General features: G+C 40.7%; 6 protein-coding genes across 6 annotated transcripts; all 6 read left to right on the forward strand.

Annotated features, from left to right (window-relative positions):
• The first annotated feature begins 2,084 nt into the window (after positions 1-2,084).
• Positions 2,085-2,486, forward strand: LOC140360400 (histone H2B-like). Its single transcript, XM_072445608.1, has one exon. The coding sequence runs from the start codon at positions 2,085-2,087 to the stop codon at positions 2,472-2,474; it is 390 nt and encodes a 129-aa protein (XP_072301709.1). The 3' UTR covers positions 2,475-2,486.
• A 1,205-nt stretch (positions 2,487-3,691) lies between these two features.
• On the forward strand, positions 3,692-4,013 carry LOC140360330 (histone H4). The gene has a single exon (XM_072445542.1). It carries the CDS (start codon positions 3,702-3,704, stop codon positions 4,011-4,013), a length of 312 nt encoding a protein of 103 aa, XP_072301643.1. The 5' UTR covers positions 3,692-3,701.
• A 1,801-nt stretch (positions 4,014-5,814) lies between these two features.
• On the forward strand, positions 5,815-6,458 carry LOC140360331 (histone H1-like). Its single transcript, XM_072445543.1, has one exon. The coding sequence runs from the start codon at positions 5,844-5,846 to the stop codon at positions 6,456-6,458; it is 615 nt and encodes a 204-aa protein (XP_072301644.1). The 5' UTR covers positions 5,815-5,843.
• A 774-nt stretch (positions 6,459-7,232) lies between these two features.
• On the forward strand, positions 7,233-7,693 carry LOC140360332 (histone H3). Its single transcript, XM_072445544.1, has one exon. It carries the CDS (start codon positions 7,254-7,256, stop codon positions 7,662-7,664), a length of 411 nt encoding a protein of 136 aa, XP_072301645.1. The 5' UTR covers positions 7,233-7,253; the 3' UTR covers positions 7,665-7,693.
• Positions 7,694-8,651: 958 nt separating this feature from the next.
• Positions 8,652-9,131, forward strand: LOC140360333 (histone H2A-like). Its single transcript, XM_072445546.1, has one exon. It carries the CDS (start codon positions 8,677-8,679, stop codon positions 9,052-9,054), a length of 378 nt encoding a protein of 125 aa, XP_072301647.1. The 5' UTR covers positions 8,652-8,676; the 3' UTR covers positions 9,055-9,131.
• A 1,076-nt stretch (positions 9,132-10,207) lies between these two features.
• On the forward strand, positions 10,208-10,643 carry LOC140360334 (histone H2B). The gene has a single exon (XM_072445547.1). It carries the CDS (start codon positions 10,224-10,226, stop codon positions 10,596-10,598), a length of 375 nt encoding a protein of 124 aa, XP_072301648.1. The 5' UTR covers positions 10,208-10,223; the 3' UTR covers positions 10,599-10,643.
• Positions 10,644-18,483: the final 7,840 nt, after the last annotated feature.

The raw sequence follows: 18,483 nt of genomic DNA on the forward strand, positions 1-18,483 counted from the left end.
ATATCTATTTCCTTGCAGTGTGATTAGGTATCCCAGAATGGACAAACTTTTAGCCTTGTTAGAATGGTGTTCATTCATTATTGTATAAATTAATGTTGTATTTTAAGTGATTCATACTTGTATGTGTAACCTTTAAGTCTGTATTCCAGACTGTACCCGCCCACAGCAATGCAATTTCCTGCAATTCAAATGAAAATTATGGGATGCCATTTTCCACAAAGCAGAGAGAGTCAGAGTTCATCATATTGTTTATCACATAATACGAGAGAGAAAAAAAAAAAGGGGGGAAAAATCCACCATGAAGTGGCTTTTTTTTGGGAGGAAGGCAGCAAAGTATTCAGTGGGATTTGATTGTCTAAACACAAACTGCTTTATTATCTCCCATTGATTATTACACATAGGCCCTTCTGCCGTTTAAGTGTCGAAACTGAAGGTGAGATACTCAAATCTTTGTTTTTTATGTTACAGGGTACATTGTCCCTGTCAAAGACGGAAGGAACCAACTAGGATTATGGGACCAGCTGAAGACCCTTTGTGACATGATGTCTTTTAACGCTTACTTTGACAAAGGTGTAAACTACCAGACGCTATTTACACTATAAGATAAGATATTCCTTTATTGTCCCACATGGGGAAATTTCATTGATGCAATGCAGGTAGATACAGAGGTAGATACAGAAGAAAAGAACAGATCACTTATAGGAAGTTTGAAAAACACTCTCAGTAGAAGATCTCCTATAATAAAAAACTCCCATAGACAAAACCTCCCATTTCCCAACAAGGGATGGACAAACACAACTATAGTTGTATTTGTCAAAATTAAGCGTCTGAGAATGTAGAGGCAGAAGTTACATAACAACGTTTGTTAAATTTGTTTAATTATGAATTATCACATGGAGTATTTCAAAGATGTCCCGTTTCTGTACTTGTTACAATGGTGACACCTGATGTTTCTAGAAGCCAGTTTAGTTTGAGTTTGAGTTTCTGTAACTGAAAAAAACTCTGGCTTAGTGAATATGAGCAGTATCACAGTTATGACAGCATCTGGATATGGCATTTGCGCTCGGAGAAACAGGGATACTCATACCCTTGTTAACATGTGGATATCTAGAGTGGTAACTATGGCAACAATGGCACAGATATGGCAAGGACCTAAACATGTTGGCATGTTAGGACCTGTTTTTGTTCACTGTCAAAATATGGGTGTATTGTACAGTAAACAAATATAAATAAAATAATAATACTAAAAACAGCCCTGGTAGAAAGTCCTTTTGGAAATTAATAGCTCCTGCAAAATATGTTAGTTGAGTTGGCACATGCTCAGTACAGCAGCACTGGTGAGAAATCTGGATACTGCGTCTACATGCCACAGTATTGTGGATAGTAGCTGAATATCCCAGTGAGTACCACAGGATATGGAGTTTACATCGACACACACAAAACCAGGATACTTGGAAACTACTACTTGGTCATTTGTGTGCATGTAAAAGCACTCAGTTAACAATTATGTTTCCATTTTATGATAATTGCCTTAGCTATTGAACATGTCAGAACCAAACAGGTGTTTATTGCCATTATCAGTCAACATAATTCACAAACTAGGAACTTGCTCTGGCATTAAGGAGCAACATACAACAATGAATAATAACCATAGCAAAATGTATCAAATGTATCAAAAAGGGCATTCATAACATTTCGAATTTACAAATGAAATATGTGTCCGTATTTGTGCCCTTAAAAGAATATGTACGATTTTGATTTAAAATGTTACAAACCAGATATGAGATGCACATATCTCTTAATGATAGGCAAGGCAATTCAAAGTGCCGCACACAACAGGGGGAAAAAAAACATTAAAATCCAAATGCGAACTACATTTTACAATAGTTGAATTTCTGCTGCGTTGAAACTGGTTTCCGAATTATAATAGATCATGAACCTCGTACGGTAAAGGAGACCGGTGAGAATGGAATCCGCCAATCAGAGAAAAGGGCCAGCCCAGTACATTTACATGAGGTTTGTATGAATACAGCGGAGCGGCGCTAGTGGTTTCGTTTGGTTGTCCTAAACAGTAGGACAGCATCATGCCTGAACCCGCCAAGTTTGCGCCCAAGAAGGGCTCCAAGAAAGCCGTGACCAAGACCGCTGTGACCAAGACCGCTGCCAAAGGCGGCAAGAAGAGGAGAAAGTCCAGGAAGGAGAGCTACGCCATCTACGTGTACAAGGTGCTGAAGCAGGTCCACCCCGACACCGGCATCTCCTCCAAGGCCATGGGCATCATGAACTCCTTCGTCAACGACATCTTCGAGAGGATCGGCGGAGAGGCCTCCCGCCTGGCGCACTACAACAAGCGCTCCACCATCACCTCCAGGGAGATCCAGACCGCCGTGCGCCTCCTGCTGCCCGGAGAGCTGGCCAAGCACGCCGTGTCCGAGGGCACCAAGGCCGTGACCAAGTACACCAGCTCCAAGTAAACCCAGTGTGCTCCCAACCCTTAAACAACGGCCCTTCTAAGGGCCACCCACATCTGACAAAGATGAGCTTCTGTCAGTTTGACAATGTAGAAAACGACCAAAGGCGAATATGTAGCTCCTCAATCCCGATCATGCACGTTCAGTTTGAAGATGAGATCTACACTAAAACTTGCGTCAGTTGTTTTATCCTGTGCGTTGTGTAACGCACTTTAAATGAATTGTAGGCGGAGTGAACCTAGAAAAGTAAAACATTGAAAATACTTATTTAGCTGGAAGCACTGATCAAGTGCACAAGGCATGACTTTTAAAAGTGTTAAGACTTGAGTGCTGTATGGAGGATTTTACTACCCAATTTTATATATATGACAATTCCAAGATCAATTAACGTTTACAGAATATTGAGGACAAAATGATACAAACATTGACTAAATTGAAGCAGATAATCACCAAATCAAATGACTGTATATATGCATTTTATGTTTGCCCATATAGTTATGTATATGTTAATGTGTACACTGTAATGTTAACTAAATAAGCACATAAGCACATTAATTTAAAGTTAATTTATGCTGTGAACTGACAAAACTGCAAGAATAAATGCAGCTTTATTTTCATTTGTATTCTTATCTTATATATCTAATAGCTTATTGTTTATTTTATCCATAGCAGATTTAAAATGTTTCTCCTTTGACTCATTGTTTTATTGTTTTATGTTGCACCAAATCACCAAGACAAGTTCCTATGTTTGTGAATTCTGTTCCTTGACAATGGCAATAAACCCATTTCTGATTCTGACAAACATCAATTGACTATTGAAGCAGATAATCACTAAACCAAACAAGCCTGTAATGCATATTTGATGTATATAAAAATGTATGTATATATCAATGTGTACACTTTGTAAAAAAAAAAAAAGTTTCCCAAAGTTGTAACACTATCAAAAGAAGAATCATTTTCTGTATGTTTAAGTCATACACAGTTCAGCACATTAATGTGAAGTTAATTTACAGCTTTGTTTTAATTTGTTAAGTAGGACATCGTTTTTGAGTTTGTACTTTCTTGTTCTGCGTCAACGACCGTTGGGACGACTCCCCTGCGCACGTTCCTATTGGTGGAAGAACAGCCCCGCCCACAGACTGTCTTCACCTGCGTCCGCAAAAGCAGAATAAAGACCGTTGGAGCGGTCGTTATGACCACATCTGACTCGTCAACCACGAAACAGTAAACATGAGCGGCCGAGGCAAAGGAGGAAAAGGGCTCGGTAAAGGAGGCGCCAAGCGTCACCGTAAAGTTCTCCGTGACAACATCCAGGGCATCACTAAGCCCGCTATTCGCCGTCTGGCTCGCCGCGGCGGCGTGAAGCGTATCTCCGGTTTGATCTACGAGGAGACCCGCGGAGTGCTCAAGGTTTTCCTGGAGAACGTGATCCGTGACGCCGTCACCTACACCGAGCACGCCAAGAGGAAGACCGTGACCGCCATGGACGTAGTGTACGCCCTGAAGAGACAGGGCCGCACTCTGTACGGCTTCGGAGGTTAAACGACACTTGACTGAACACAACAACAACGGCTCTTTTAAGAGCCACACACAGAATATGAAGAGAAACGCTCCGGTCCGAATGACGCACTAAGCCTGCTTTACAGGGAATATTCAATTTGGATGTGTTATGGAATTTAGAGGATCTCAAGTTCCCTTCAAATCGTCAATCATGTATTTTAGAAACTCTACAAACCGGAAAATGGTGCAAGGGAGAATTTTCCGGTGCAGTAAGTCTATAAAATCAATATTGTTTATTTGCTGTTTATCTCTGAAATGCCTCAGGTCCAAAACTGAATCTTATCGGGAAGAAATCAATGCTTAATCTTGTGTAATAACAGCTCTGGTAGTAACTGAAAAAAATTAAACACAAATTAACTTGCCAATTAATAATAAATATATGTTTAACTTCTAAAATGTTATACAAACTAATAATAGACAATTCATGGTGCTGAAAAATCAATCTATAAACGTAATCAAGCATTTAAATAAGTGTTCTGACCAGAGGCTGATGGCAGTGAACAGATAAAGTTGTTGCTGCCTTTCTAATATTGAGGAACTTGTTTTTTAAAGTTTATATTCACTCATTTTCACTTTCATGTGTCTTCTAAGTCTTTCTTATGCCTTTGTCTTTTTGATGATAAACCAGAATTGGACAATTATAAAAGCCACGTTGGCTTCATTTGGATCATTAAAAAACCCCATCTTCAATCACAATTTAATACCTCTGTTTAAAAGGCCTCAATCGTTACAGCTGTCCTTAGACAATGTACCAGTATATATTTTTAACACCTTTTGTTTTTGTTTCATATTTTGACAATTTGACACCAGGAAATGATCATTAACACAAGATCACTTATGGTCGTATCATAACTGTTTGTAAAATATATGATCCTATTATATTATAGCACAATCTCCATTTGTCTTGTCTCTTATTTGTCTTGGTTTTTCAATAATGGGTCTTAATCCAAAACTGAACATCTCACTTTACATCTTAATACTTAATTTGTCATGCACCGTTTGTAACTCATGTATAAAATCATCAGTTTTTATCTGTATAGGCAAACGTTCATTACTTAACGTATAGCTGAGCCATCAGTGATTTACCAACAATATTGTACTTACAATGCCTGTTTACATCATATACATTATATCCTTCTAACACATTCAGCAATTCAATTCAAGTCTCCATGGTTTGAAATGTACATGTTGATTTCAGACCTTTCAAAATTTGTTCCGAAACCTTTCTCCACGCAGTTTCCACACATCACACTTGTGTAAACACATATAGTTATGTACATGAACAGAATTACACCATTGCCCCAGCGCAGACTGACACAGAAAGGCTCCTCAGCTTTGTGTTTACTACCGCCACAAACTCGGTTAATTACATCTAAACACTGAAGCCACACTACAAGTTTAGTTTGTGTATTTATTCCTTGACATCTCTTTTGTTGGTCTAAATACAAATTGTTTCTCATTTATCAAGGTTTAGTCCAATTTAAAGCTAAATGTAGGAAAAAGTCGAAGCGGAGTGTGTCGCTTGTGTGGACGTGGCCAGGGTTTGATGGCTCATTATTAAAAACACAAGCTTCTGTGAGTCTATGACTGCATTAGACAACTAGATGTGACTTTGTTCTAAAGATTCGTGTCAAATAGTTTGCAAAAAATAGTCACGTTATTGTATTTTTAACTCTAAACTGCGAAGAGAAAACACAGAGCGGAGACGTCGCCGCTGAGCAGAGAGGGTTGAGTCTCTACGGTTCTCACGTCCGTTATAAAGATCCTCCGCGCGCGCCCCGGCTCCAGACACAGATCTAACCGACACGAATCATGGCAGAGACCGCTCCCGCAGCAGCCCCGGCTCCGGCCAAAGCCAAGGCCCCCAAGAAGAAGGCCGCGGCCAAGAAGAAGGACGCGGGCCCCAGCCTCACGAAGCTGATCACCGACGCCATCGCCGAGTCCAAGGAGCGCAAGGGCACTTCCGTGGCCGCGGTGAAGAAGGCGCTGGCGGCAAAGGGCGTCGATGTGGCGAAAGCCAACAAGCGCATCAACACCACTCTGAAGAAGATGGTGGCTTCAGGCACCGTGAGCCAGACCAAGGGCACGGGGGCCTCCGGCTCCTTCAAACTGGCCACGAAGGAGGCCAAGCCCAAGACCGCAGCGAAGAAGAAGAAGAGCCCCGTTAAAGCCAAGAAGCCCGCGGCGAAGAAGGCAGCTTCCCCCAAGAAGAAGGTGGTGAAGAAGGCCCCAGCCAAGAAGGCCAAGTCCCCGGCCAAGAAAGCAGCGCCCAAGAAGGCCGCCAAGAGCCCCAAGAAAGTGGCAGCCAAGAAGCCCGCCAAGAGCCCCAAGAAAGCTGCACCCAAGAAGGTCGCCAAGGCAGTAAAGAAGAGCCCCGCAAAGAAGGCCCCTGCAAAGAAGGCCCCAGCAAGGAAGGCCAAGAAGTAATGTCACAGCGACCACCACGACCCTCAAAAGGCTCTTTTAAGAGCCACCACTCTCTCTAAAGAGCAGCACTTCCCTTGAATATCTGTTCCAGAATCACAATGACCTTTACACACGCAGTAATAATGAAACACATGCTTAGTCTCCCTGAGAAAAACATGGAACTTTCTGTGTGTGTTATCTTCATTCAAATGAATACGTCTCATCCACATCAACATTCTGCTGTTTCTCTTCTGGTTTGTCAGTTTGGTAAACATTGTTTTTTCTGCTGCTCTGGAGTAATAATGACAATATTTTATATTATTATTAAAATTGTATTATATTATATACTCTATACTATACAATGCCGTACAACAGGCATGTTGTCATACTTTATTTAAATGGTTTCACATTCATAAACATACTATTACTATTATACGTATATTACTACGATATGATTATGTGAACCTGATACTGTGATTTGTAATACTCATTTTAAACATACATGTATTTTAATGTTTTTTAATGAAACTAACAGAGTTTATTATTTGTATTATTATTATTATTTCAAAAAGGAATTGCTACAGTTTCAAAAGCATTGCAGAAACTCAAACTAAAATTTGATCACTTTATTTATGAATGTATCGCATAAACGGGACAGAAAACGTAGCGCGTGGGACAGAGGCGTGGTTACTGTTTGAATTCAGAGCGCGTGCCCAGCACAGCCAATCGGCTTCGCTCTGGCTTCTATAAAGTTCGTTGCCGCCGTCTGAGAGAGCAGACTCTTACAGGTTTCACACGGAATCAAGAGCAAAGAAAATGGCCAGAACCAAGCAGACAGCGCGTAAATCCACCGGAGGAAAGGCTCCCAGGAAGCAGCTCGCCACCAAGGCGGCCCGCAAGAGCGCCCCGGCCACCGGAGGCGTCAAGAAGCCTCACCGTTACAGGCCCGGCACCGTGGCTCTGAGGGAGATCCGCCGCTACCAGAAGTCCACCGAGCTGCTCATCCGCAAGCTGCCCTTCCAGCGCCTCGTCAGGGAGATCGCCCAGGACTTCAAGACCGACCTGCGCTTCCAGAGCTCCGCCGTCATGGCTCTGCAGGAGGCCAGCGAGGCCTACCTGGTGGGTCTGTTCGAGGACACCAACCTGTGCGCCATCCACGCCAAGAGAGTGACCATCATGCCCAAGGACATCCAGCTGGCCCGACGCATCCGCGGAGAGAGGGCTTAAACTGACCCTGAGTGAACCCCAAACAACGGCTCTTTTAAGAGCCACCTACACAAACTAAGAGCCACACTTTAACCGAACATTTGACGGAATTTTCACTAACTCATAAAGCACCCTATACACAATTTAAAAAAAAAAAAAAAAAAACGCCCATGCGGTAAAGACTACTCTTTAAAAAAGTTATATAGGGTAAAACCAGGCTTCAATTATGTATATAATACAAACCATTTCAACAATTTAAATTGTGCTTCACCCGCGCGACTTTTGAAATTAGGCATAACATGTATGTTGTTCCTATCCTGCACTGTTACAGAGCTGCGCCATCTCACAGGGGCTGATTCTTCACTAAAGTGAATAGTGCTTCAATTGACAATTGTTCTACCAACGACAGAAAAATATATATATATATATATATATGAAATAATGTCACTTGCAGTCCAAGATTTTTTGCCATTGCCAATGAACTGAATTCACAAAACCTAAATTAAGAAAAGCCGTTATTACTCCACACTGAGGAAATTTCAGTGTTACAATATAGTTACAGAAGTGAGAGATCAGATAACACTCTTAATAGAGGAGCCCTTACAAAACGAAAAAAGAAAACTTGAAAAAAAAAACTAATTCTTAATAAAAGTAAACAAAAATATTAATAATGTACAATGATAAAACAACCTATATAAACTCAAAACGATTCTAAGCTGCTACAGGATACAAATAAAAGGCTGCACAAAATGTACAATTTACAAATCCCCATTATAAGTTCTCTTATCCTAAATGTACAGTTGTGAACTTGAATGTATTTCATATGTGTACTGTGCTTTGTAAACACGACAATGGTGATAATCGATAATAGTTTAACTTTGGTAAAGCGGAGAGCATGTCCGTGCTCTGATTGGAGAACCAGACTACCGCTCAGCTGACCAATCAGAAGTCAGCACTGCTGGTATATATACCGCCCGTGAGCCGCAGCGGGTGTCAGTTTCTCCTTCGTGTGAAATCATCTGAAACAACAATCATGTCTGGAAGAGGAAAAGGCGCCGGTAAAGCCAGAGCAAAGGCTAAGAGCCGCTCCTCCAGAGCCGGGCTGCAGTTCCCCGTGGGCCGTGTGCACAGGCTGCTGAGGAAGGGTAACTACGCCCAGCGCGTCGGAGCCGGAGCTCCCGTCTACCTGGCCGCGGTGCTCGAGTACCTGACCGCTGAGATCCTGGAGTTGGCCGGTAACGCCGCCAGAGACAACAAGAAGACCAGGATCATCCCCCGCCACCTGCAGCTGGCCGTCCGCAACGACGAGGAGCTGAACAAGTTGCTGGGAGGAGTGACCATTGCCCAGGGAGGCGTGCTGCCCAACATCCAGGCCGTGCTCCTGCCCAAGAAGACCGAGAAGGCCAAGTAAAGCCAGACCCGAATATGAAAACACAACGGCTCTTTTAAGAGCCACCCACTCCAGAGAAGGAAACAAAACATTGTCTGATTCTAACTGAAACTTGTGTGCCATGATTTATTCTAACAAGCTCATTTGTAATTCACTAATGCGTTTCCCACAGGGCTGAATTGTTGAGGCTTCTGATCTAAATTAAGTTCTGCTTTGTAGAAGTACAAGTGCCGTTGGGACCTGCAAAGAAAATAATTGCCAGACAATAGTGACGAATCGGGGTAAAATCCCAAAACTAATACCTTAAAAATTCCTACAACCGAATTTAATTAAAGAATATAAATTATAAAGGCTGTGATTTCAGGTACTCTTGAGTCTTGTTTTGCTTTGTCTATATCCAGAAGTTAAAACTGTCTAAATCCAGTTAAATCCCAAATTGTCTTCGCTCCCTGGTGGTGGATTTGATCACTGATGGTCATTTAACTGTGAATGTAAGTCATAGACCGATCTCCCATTTATATAAAATATATGTATGTATATATATACATATATTATAAAGTTTGTAGATCCCACAAGCACATTTGTTAAAGAACTGTGTTAATTGTGTGGTTTGCACAGTTATTTTTGTTGAGAATACACAGTAATGTACAATCAGTGATTAGATCAACTGCTTTGAAAATACATTTACTGTATCAGAAAACAAAATAAACACATGTTCTAACTAAGAAAGGGTTGGGGTCAATTACAGAATTCACAGACTGGGAAATGCTTTGGCATCAAAGGTGCAACATACAATGAAAAATATATGAAAAAGTGCATTTGCATAACATTTTGTATTTACAAACAACTGGACTGAAGCTATGAATTTATCTTTTAATTATTTCTTGTGATTTATTAAGGCTTTAGCATTATTATCAATGTGTACTTTTGGTTTTATTAAATTATAGTTCTGAATTTATTCGTTTTATTAGTTTTTATTTCATTTTTTTATTCTTTATCTAGATATTTTAGAAATCCTTTAAATCTTTATTTGAATATTTACCAGAGGAATTGTAAAAGAGAAAACGCCGCTTCTACAATCCACCAATCAGCTTCGAGGAACAGCACAGCTTATCTGCATGAGGCTTGCTTTAAAGTTCGGGGCGGCGCACTCTCAATCATTCGTTCGTCTGGCCTCAGAACAGCTCAAGATGCCTGAACCCGCCAAGTCTGCGCCCAAGAAGGGCTCCAAGAAAGCCGTGACCAAGACCGCCGGGAAAGGCGGCAAGAAGAGGAGAAAGTCCAGGAAGGAGAGCTACGCCATCTACGTGTACAAGGTGCTGAAGCAGGTCCACCCCGACACCGGCATCTCCTCCAAGGCCATGGGCATCATGAACTCCTTCGTCAACGACATCTTCGAGAGGATCGGCGGAGAGGCCTCCCGCCTGGCGCACTACAACAAGCGCTCCACCATCACTTCCAGGGAGATCCAGACCGCCGTGCGCCTCCTGCTGCCCGGAGAGCTGGCCAAGCACGCCGTGTCCGAGGGCACCAAGGCCGTGACCAAGTACACCAGCTCCAAGTAAACCCAGTGTGCTCCCAACCCTTAAACAACGGCCCTTCTCAGGGCCACCCACATCTGACAAAGATGAGCTTCTGTCACATAGAAATAAACAAGTGCTAAATATATGGCAGTGTATGTTTTTTGATGAAGGAAAATAATTCTGTGTATTTACAAAAGCAAAGTCGTAAACAGTTTAGCATATTAAAAAGGTAAGATAACTATTTGTACCTAAGGGTAGATTTGGTTGCAGGTAAAAGAGTGGGCTGCTTACATACACATACTCTATATTGATAGAAAACTGACAGTGACCCTAAGAGACGACTAGTGCTCCAGACAGAGGGACATGGATAACAAGTATACAAACAGTTATTCGTATCAAAATACAGAGTTATGTGAAGTTAATTTATGATGTGAACTGTGCAGAAATAAATTTTGCTTTATTTTCATTTGTAAAGGAAATGGACATCGTTTTTCAGTTTGTAAAAATCGTGACCAAACAAGGTTTGTTTGTTCCGGGACATCTCCCCTTCGCACGTTCCTATTGGTGGATGAACGACCCCGCCCACAGCCTCTCTTCACCAACGTCTGCAAAAGCAGAATAAATACCGCGGAGCGGCCGCTGCGGCTACATCTGACTCGTCAACCACGAAACAGTAAACAAAAAAAATGAGTGTCTGTGGAAAAGGAGGAAATGTTTAGTCAGAACCCTGGACATCTCTGGGTGCGCTTAAAATTCAGCGGCGGAGGGGCTCCTCCAAGCCGCGACTATGTAGGAGAGACGCTGTAGCTCGAATCCTGCTGGATCAATGCAGCAGACGTTTATTTTTTTTATTGCACTTCCCAACAAAAAATACATTGAAATCTGCTTTTACAATGAGACGCCGCTCAGGCGATTCCTGGAAATCTACACCGCTAAAAATGAAGAACAAAAATAGACACCACTAACATTATTGTGAAATTCTGGACCGGCCGCATCGCGGATCAGGACATCGCAATGTACCTGCGCAGATTCTGCAATATAATCCAAATGTCCAAACCAGTGGATAAATTTGGCATTTGGTACGGAATACGTAAATATAAAGTTAAACTGTTGAAAGACTCAAATGGACATTATGTTAATATTCCTAACTCCATCTCACTCGGTCCCTACAACGGCCGCATCATCTACCCCGGACAGATCAACTCCTGCTTCATCTGTCAGTCCCTCGACCATCAGGGGAGACAATGTCCACTGGTGAAGTGCTGGAGATGTGGGAATAATGGACACTGATGATAATGGACATAATGGACTGTGAGTCTGAAGCTCTGTGCTCCCTGTGTGGGGAACATGGTCACACATATTTCACCTGCCCCAGTTCACACTACAATAAGTCCAGAGCACCGCCCACAAATGCACAAGCAGACACTGATAACACCCGGATGTCTTATGCACAAGCCGCAACAGTCCAGCCATCCAATCTGACCACAGAGCAGCCTGTTACAAAGCCACTCCACAGCAAACAACCCAGACCTAGGCCCAGCTCCACATCTGAGCATCCTGACCCCCGCCCGCCTCTGCCGCCCTCTAGAGGCTCGGAGGTGCAGCGTCAGCCAGGGCTCTCTCGAGGCGCCTCCACTGTGCGAAGTAACCGGTCTGAACAGCCGCCGACTGCGACCAGTGGCACCGGGAATTCGCCTGAACGCAGTGCCCGGCCTAAAAAACCGCCGCCTGTGATCGGTGCGCAGCCTGGTAAAACCAAGCCGCCGGAGACCAGCTCCCGACCCGCTTCTACTAAGCTCCCTCCTGGAGCCAACGAAAATACGACCATCTCCAAGCCGACACCAGAGCTCTGTGCCCGGCCTCCTGACCCGCCCTCCAACTGTCCGGAGCAGGATTTACACACCGAACCACTAGTTATGGATGAATCCGACTCTACGAACTCAAATATGCCCCCGCTACCATCCTCAGACGACTCCCACGACCCAGGGTGAAGGTGAGGAGTCCTCACTAAGTATTTCTGAAAGTGATCATGAGCAGCAATACGAGAGTGCGAGTGAGACCCCGAGCTCCGAGATCAGCTCCGCCTCAAAGATCCAGAGCAGCAGCTCTCCTCTGCCCCCTGAGAGGGCACAATCCGACTCCTCTGTCACCCCAGAAGGTATTTATCCCCCCATTGATTTTATCCTGGTGAACGGGAAACGTAAAAAGAAAAGATCCAGAAACAGTAACAATAAGAAAGTTGATAATAAAGCCTCCCCTGACATTAAACCCCAATGACAACTCTAACTGTGGCCACATAGAACCTGAGAGGGATTCAGTCGACCAAATATAGACAACCTAAAATAGACTTCCTGTTAAAAACAAACTATGATGTATTGTGTTTACAAGAGTTACGCCTAAAAACTCCAAATGACGTGGAAGATGTCACTAATCTTTGGAAAAAAGGGAAATCTGTGGTGTCCATTGGGGAGGAAAGTGCTGATGGTGTTGGGATATTTTTTTTAAATGATGATGTTGAAATGATAAAACAAAGGGTCCTAATGCCTGGAAGGCTCCTGTCGGTAGACTGTTTTTTAATAGAAATAACAAATATAGAATTATCAATGTTTACACTGCACAGGCAAGACATAGCAAATGTACATTATTCCGAAAGTTAAAAGAATGTTTACTTTTTAGTTATAATATTATTTTATGTGGTGATTTTAATAGTGTGATAGACTTGAAAGACAGAATAGCAAGAGGGAAAACTCTTAAAAGATGTCACTGAAGATTTAATTGATGTTTACAGAGTACTGTACCCCAATAACATTGATTTTTCACGTTTCGACACCAAAACTCGAATTGATCGTATTTATACTTCTTCAAATATTAAAGCTTTTAACTACTAAACGATATTAACTGAATTCTCTGACCACTTGATCGTCCAGACGTCGCCCATTCACGGCCCGTCTGAACAGAAAGGATACTGGAAAGTTAATAATCAATGTTTTCAAAATGTACATAGAAAACTAGAAATCCATAGAATAATCTCTTTAAAATGTTTAACCAACTCTTACATTTCACTCTGGGAATTGTTTTTTTAATCAAGAATCAAACGTTTTCTTAAAAATCAGAGTAAAGAATTAAACAATAAAAAATGCATATTATGATAATTTAATTACTGAGTACATAAATCTGAAACACAATCCTGATAATAATGAAGATGATATAACTAAGATCAAAGAAATAAAATCTCATATTAAACATATTCATTCTGAATTATTATTTAACATAACTAAAACTACAAATATTGACAATAATGGAAATATTGATCAAGCTGTTTCAAATTACACAAAAGAATTAAAAGATAAATTTATTGCTTCTGTCCAAGCCCAAAATGGCTCCATTATTTCAGAAGAGAAAGAAAAACGTGAAACAATAAAACTAATATGTGCAGAAAACTACAAAAGAATAAACCCAAAATATTTCGATGTTCAAACAATATTAAGAGACGTCCCCACGTACAGCCACCTGGACTTCAACCCGCTCACTCAAGAAATACAAGAGTCAGAAGTCAAACAGGCAATTTTACAACTAAATCGAGGAAAATGTCCTGGTCCAGATGGACTTTCCTCCAAATTTTATCAATTATTTGTAAATTATATAAGTGAACTTTTAACTCGTGTGTATAATGAGGGTCTGTCCCGGGGCTGTTTGGGGGACACTCTATGAAGGGGTCATGAATTTACTGTATAAAAAAGGAGACAAATGTGATATCAGTAACTACAGGCACTTAACAATTATGAATACTGATTATAAAATACTGGCAAAAATTATTGTAAATAGAATGAACGATTTACTCGAAGAAATAAGAACAAACGTGTGCGATTAAAGGGCGGGTCATGTGGGACAATCTATGCACTTAAGAGAAGTTTTGTATTTAAATAAGGAAGACCAGAATTTTTATGTTTTAGGCCTAGACCAAAAAAAAGCCTTTGATTTTGTGTCACGGGAATATATATATATATATATATATATATATATATATATATATATATATATATATATATATATATATATATATATATATATATATATATATATATATATATATATATATATATATATATATATATAATATATATATAATATATATATATATATATATATATATATATATATATATATAATATATATATAATATATATATAATATATATATATATATATATATATATAATATATAATATATAATATATAATATATAATATATATATATATATATATAATATATATATATATATATATATATATATATATATATATAATATATATATATAATATATATATATATATATATATAAATGGGACCTTTGTCTGTGACTTAAATTCACAGTTAAATGACCATCAGTGATCAAATCCACCACCAGGGAGCGCTGATAATATCGGATTTAACTTGATTTAGACAGTTTTAATTTCTGGATATAGACAAAGCAAAACAAGACTCAAGAGTACCTGAAATCACAGCCCTTTATAATTTATATGGTTTAATTAAATTCGGTAGTTGGAATATTTAACAGGCTTTTAGTTTTGGGATTTGACCCCGATTGATCACTATTGTTAGTTTTGACCAGTGAGACGTTTGACAATTATTTATTTGCAGGTCAACTTGTCCCAACAGCAGTTGTTCTTCTGCAAAGCAGAACTTATAATTAGACCAGAAGTCTTAACAATACAGCCGTGTGGGAACCACATATTAGTGGCTTACAAATGAGTATCTTAGAAGTAAAACTCCAACAATGACAATAATAAATGGATACCTGTGGAATGTACTTAAGCCTGCAAAAATCATAAGAAGGAGATGGATTACAGGGACGGAGCCGACTGTGATGGACTGAACTGAAGTAACTGGACATTTACAAAATGAAAAGACCAAGCAGTGAACCTGAAAATGGACACTTGGAGGTAATATTGAATGTACTGGTCAACTAAATGTATTAGAAAAAAATCATAACTTGATTTTGGGCCCAAAATGAGTCCAAGACATTGTAACATCTTTCTGTTGTATTTAGTCCACATCCAGAGCTGTCACAGCCCAGACAACCCCCTCTGCTCAAAACAATCTTCTGCTTCTTTATGCATTATCTCCCCCCGGGATGGTAAATAAGTTGGGAAGTATGAACCCGCCCAAACGTTATGAACCTGAGACTGGCCGTTGGATACGGGCCTGAGTCCGTCAATCAATCATGTTTATATGTTTGCAGACTGTGAGGATGCAGAGTTTACAACCGTCCACTAGAGGCCTGTACAGTCCAAGCTCAGGGAGCCGAGTAAATGACCCGAGGACGGGGCGAGCAGATCAGATCAAGATCAAAAAAACCTTTTAAATGTACTAAGTAACATTTCCACTTCTGTGTAGTTCTCTGTAGGTCTCTGTAGTCGTCTGTAGTTCGCTGTAGTTCTCTGTAGTTCTCTGTACACCTGAACTGACTCACCACTAAATACAAACACACGTGGAGCGTTTAAGGAGGTTAAGTTACGCCTCTGGCCTTGAAAATATAGAATAAGTGCATGAGCCAAAGTTTCCATCAAACTAAACTCTTTTCTCAAATCGTGGGCCAAATATTATGTACAAAATAAACCAATAAAAAATGGCCACTGGGGGAGTCTGCGACATGCCACGCCCTATCCAGATATTATAATAGATCCATGCACGATGGTCTGGTGCCGACCATAACTTTATTCACACGTATTTACGACCTAGTTAGCATACGAAAAGATCGCAAAATTGTAACGAGGGCTTGTTTAGCTCATGTTTAGCATTTTGTGGCGCTGGCTACTTCCTGGTGCATTTGTCGATACACTTATGAAGCTAATGTAGACTTATTTATGTTTGTTTTTCAGTTTCATTCGAACTTTTCACACCAAAATTTTAAATCATTGTAAGCTGTCTTGATCTGCATTTCACATACACAACTATTCAACGCGTGGAGAGAGCATTACAGTATCTGTGTTAGAGATAATTGTTATATAGAATGTACCAGCTTTAGCTCACACTTCCAGGCTTGTTCTCTACTGTTATTATCTGTGTTAAGGATAACTGTTGTGTTATTTTACCATAACTGTTGTGTTATTTTACCAGCCTTCACTTACACGGTTTGTATGTCTGCAGGGCTTCTTCATCGTTGTCATTAAATAGTTTTCCTGACATTTAGTGTATTTCTTCAGTTACCGTTGCTAAATATACTTTAACCCTTCGGGGTCCGGAGCTTTTTTGGCCGTTATTGGGTACCTTCAATTTTCAGCACAACCTCACCTATATGATCAGTTAGTTAGTTTTTCACTTTGACATACTATTTCAACATAACTGGACCTAAACACACACAGAAAACACAAAGTCCGTCTAGAAAAAATATGTTTTTTTCATTGTAAAACCCTCAAACATGCTCAACCAAGCATTTAAAAAGGTTCAAACTGAACCACAAGGTGCAAATATGAACATATAAAAGTATTCTTGTGATATATACAAGCAATAAGCCACTATTCTCAATAAAAAGTAGGTAAATCCTCAGGCGTTTTTCTATTTGTGCAGGCCTTGTACTTCCATGTGACTAAACCAGGTCTAAACCAGGTCTAAACCAGGACTAAACCAGGTCTAAACCAGGTCTAAACCAGATCTAAACCAGGTCTGACCCAGGTCTTACCCAGGACTAAAGCAGGTCTGAACCAGGACTAAACCAGGACTAAACCAGGTCTAAACCAGGACTAAACCAGGTCTAAACCAGATCTAAACCAGGTCTGACCCAGGTCTTACCCAGGACTAAAGCAGGTCTAAACCAGGACTAAACCAGGACTAAAGCAGGTCTAAACCAGGACTAAACCAGGACTAAAGCAGGTCTAAACCAGGACTAAACCAGGTCTAAACCAGATCTAAACCAGGTCTGACCCAGGTCTTACCCAGGACTAAAGCAGGTCTAAACCAGGACTAAACCAGGACTAAAGCAGGTCTAAACCAGGACTAAACCAGGACTAAAGCAGGTCTAAACCAGGACTAAACCAGGACTAAAGCAGGTCTAAACCAGGACTAAACCAGGACTAAAGCAGGTCTAAACCAGGACTAAACCAGGACTAAAGCAGGTCTAAACCAGGACTAAACCAGGACTAAAGCAGGTCTAAACCAGGACTAAACCAGGACTAAACCAGGTCTGACCCAGGTCTTACCCAGGACTAAAGCAGGTCTAAACCAGGACTAAACCAGGACTAAAGCAGGTCTAAACCAGGACTAAACCAGGACTAAAGCAGGTCTAAACCAGGACTAAACCAGGACTAAAGCAGGTCTAAACCAGGACTAAACCAGGACTAAAGCAGGTCTAAACCAGGACTAAACCAGGACTAAAGCAGGTCTAAACCAGGACTAAACCAGGACTAAAGCAGGTCTAAACCAGGTCTAAACCAGGACTAAAGCAGGTCTAAACCAGGTCTAAACTTGATCAACATGAAGCGTGCCCCTCATTTTGCTTCACAACAACTATATTACTGACAATGAAATACTTGAAATACTAAAACTCTCCAAAACTACTCAAAAACAGTATGCTTCCTCTCGTTCGTTCTTCCTCTTTGACTATTTGTCATGTTACTAATGTTTACATTCCTCGTGTGCATCCTGAACATCCGGGTTAGCAAAAGCTATTTTTCAGTTCCTTTTTATCACAAAAGACGACAAAGTTATTATAATAAATGAGCGCATAAAAGAGCGCATATTTTCCCGCACATTTTTAATGGAATTGAAATGATCATAACTTCGATTTTATTCGGTGGATTTACACAAAACTTTACTCAGACGTAGCGTCAGGTCTCCGCTTCCGCATGACGTCTACGTTACTTAGTTTTCATGCTGCACGGTCCTAAAGCCGACCTCGTTTCAAAATGCACCGGTGCGGGCGTCGACC

The sequence above is a fragment of the Eucyclogobius newberryi genome, unplaced genomic scaffold (assembly GCF_026437365.1).
Source record: "Eucyclogobius newberryi isolate DKJ021-1_F unplaced genomic scaffold, fEucNew1.0.hap1 SCAF_15, whole genome shotgun sequence".
Taxonomy (NCBI): domain Eukaryota; kingdom Metazoa; phylum Chordata; class Actinopteri; order Gobiiformes; family Gobiidae; genus Eucyclogobius; species Eucyclogobius newberryi.

Bases quoted from the DNA above. Each gene is read 5' to 3' on its own strand.
- LOC140360400 (XM_072445608.1), top strand. From the start codon at position 2,085: ATGCCTGAACCCGCCAAGTTTGCGCCCAAGAAGGGCTCCAAGAAAGCC.
- LOC140360330 (XM_072445542.1), top strand. From the start codon at position 3,702: ATGAGCGGCCGAGGCAAAGGAGGAAAAGGGCTCGGTAAAGGAGGCGCC.
- LOC140360331 (XM_072445543.1), top strand. From the start codon at position 5,844: ATGGCAGAGACCGCTCCCGCAGCAGCCCCGGCTCCGGCCAAAGCCAAG.
- LOC140360332 (XM_072445544.1), top strand. From the start codon at position 7,254: ATGGCCAGAACCAAGCAGACAGCGCGTAAATCCACCGGAGGAAAGGCT.
- LOC140360333 (XM_072445546.1), top strand. From the start codon at position 8,677: ATGTCTGGAAGAGGAAAAGGCGCCGGTAAAGCCAGAGCAAAGGCTAAG.
- LOC140360334 (XM_072445547.1), top strand. From the start codon at position 10,224: ATGCCTGAACCCGCCAAGTCTGCGCCCAAGAAGGGCTCCAAGAAAGCC.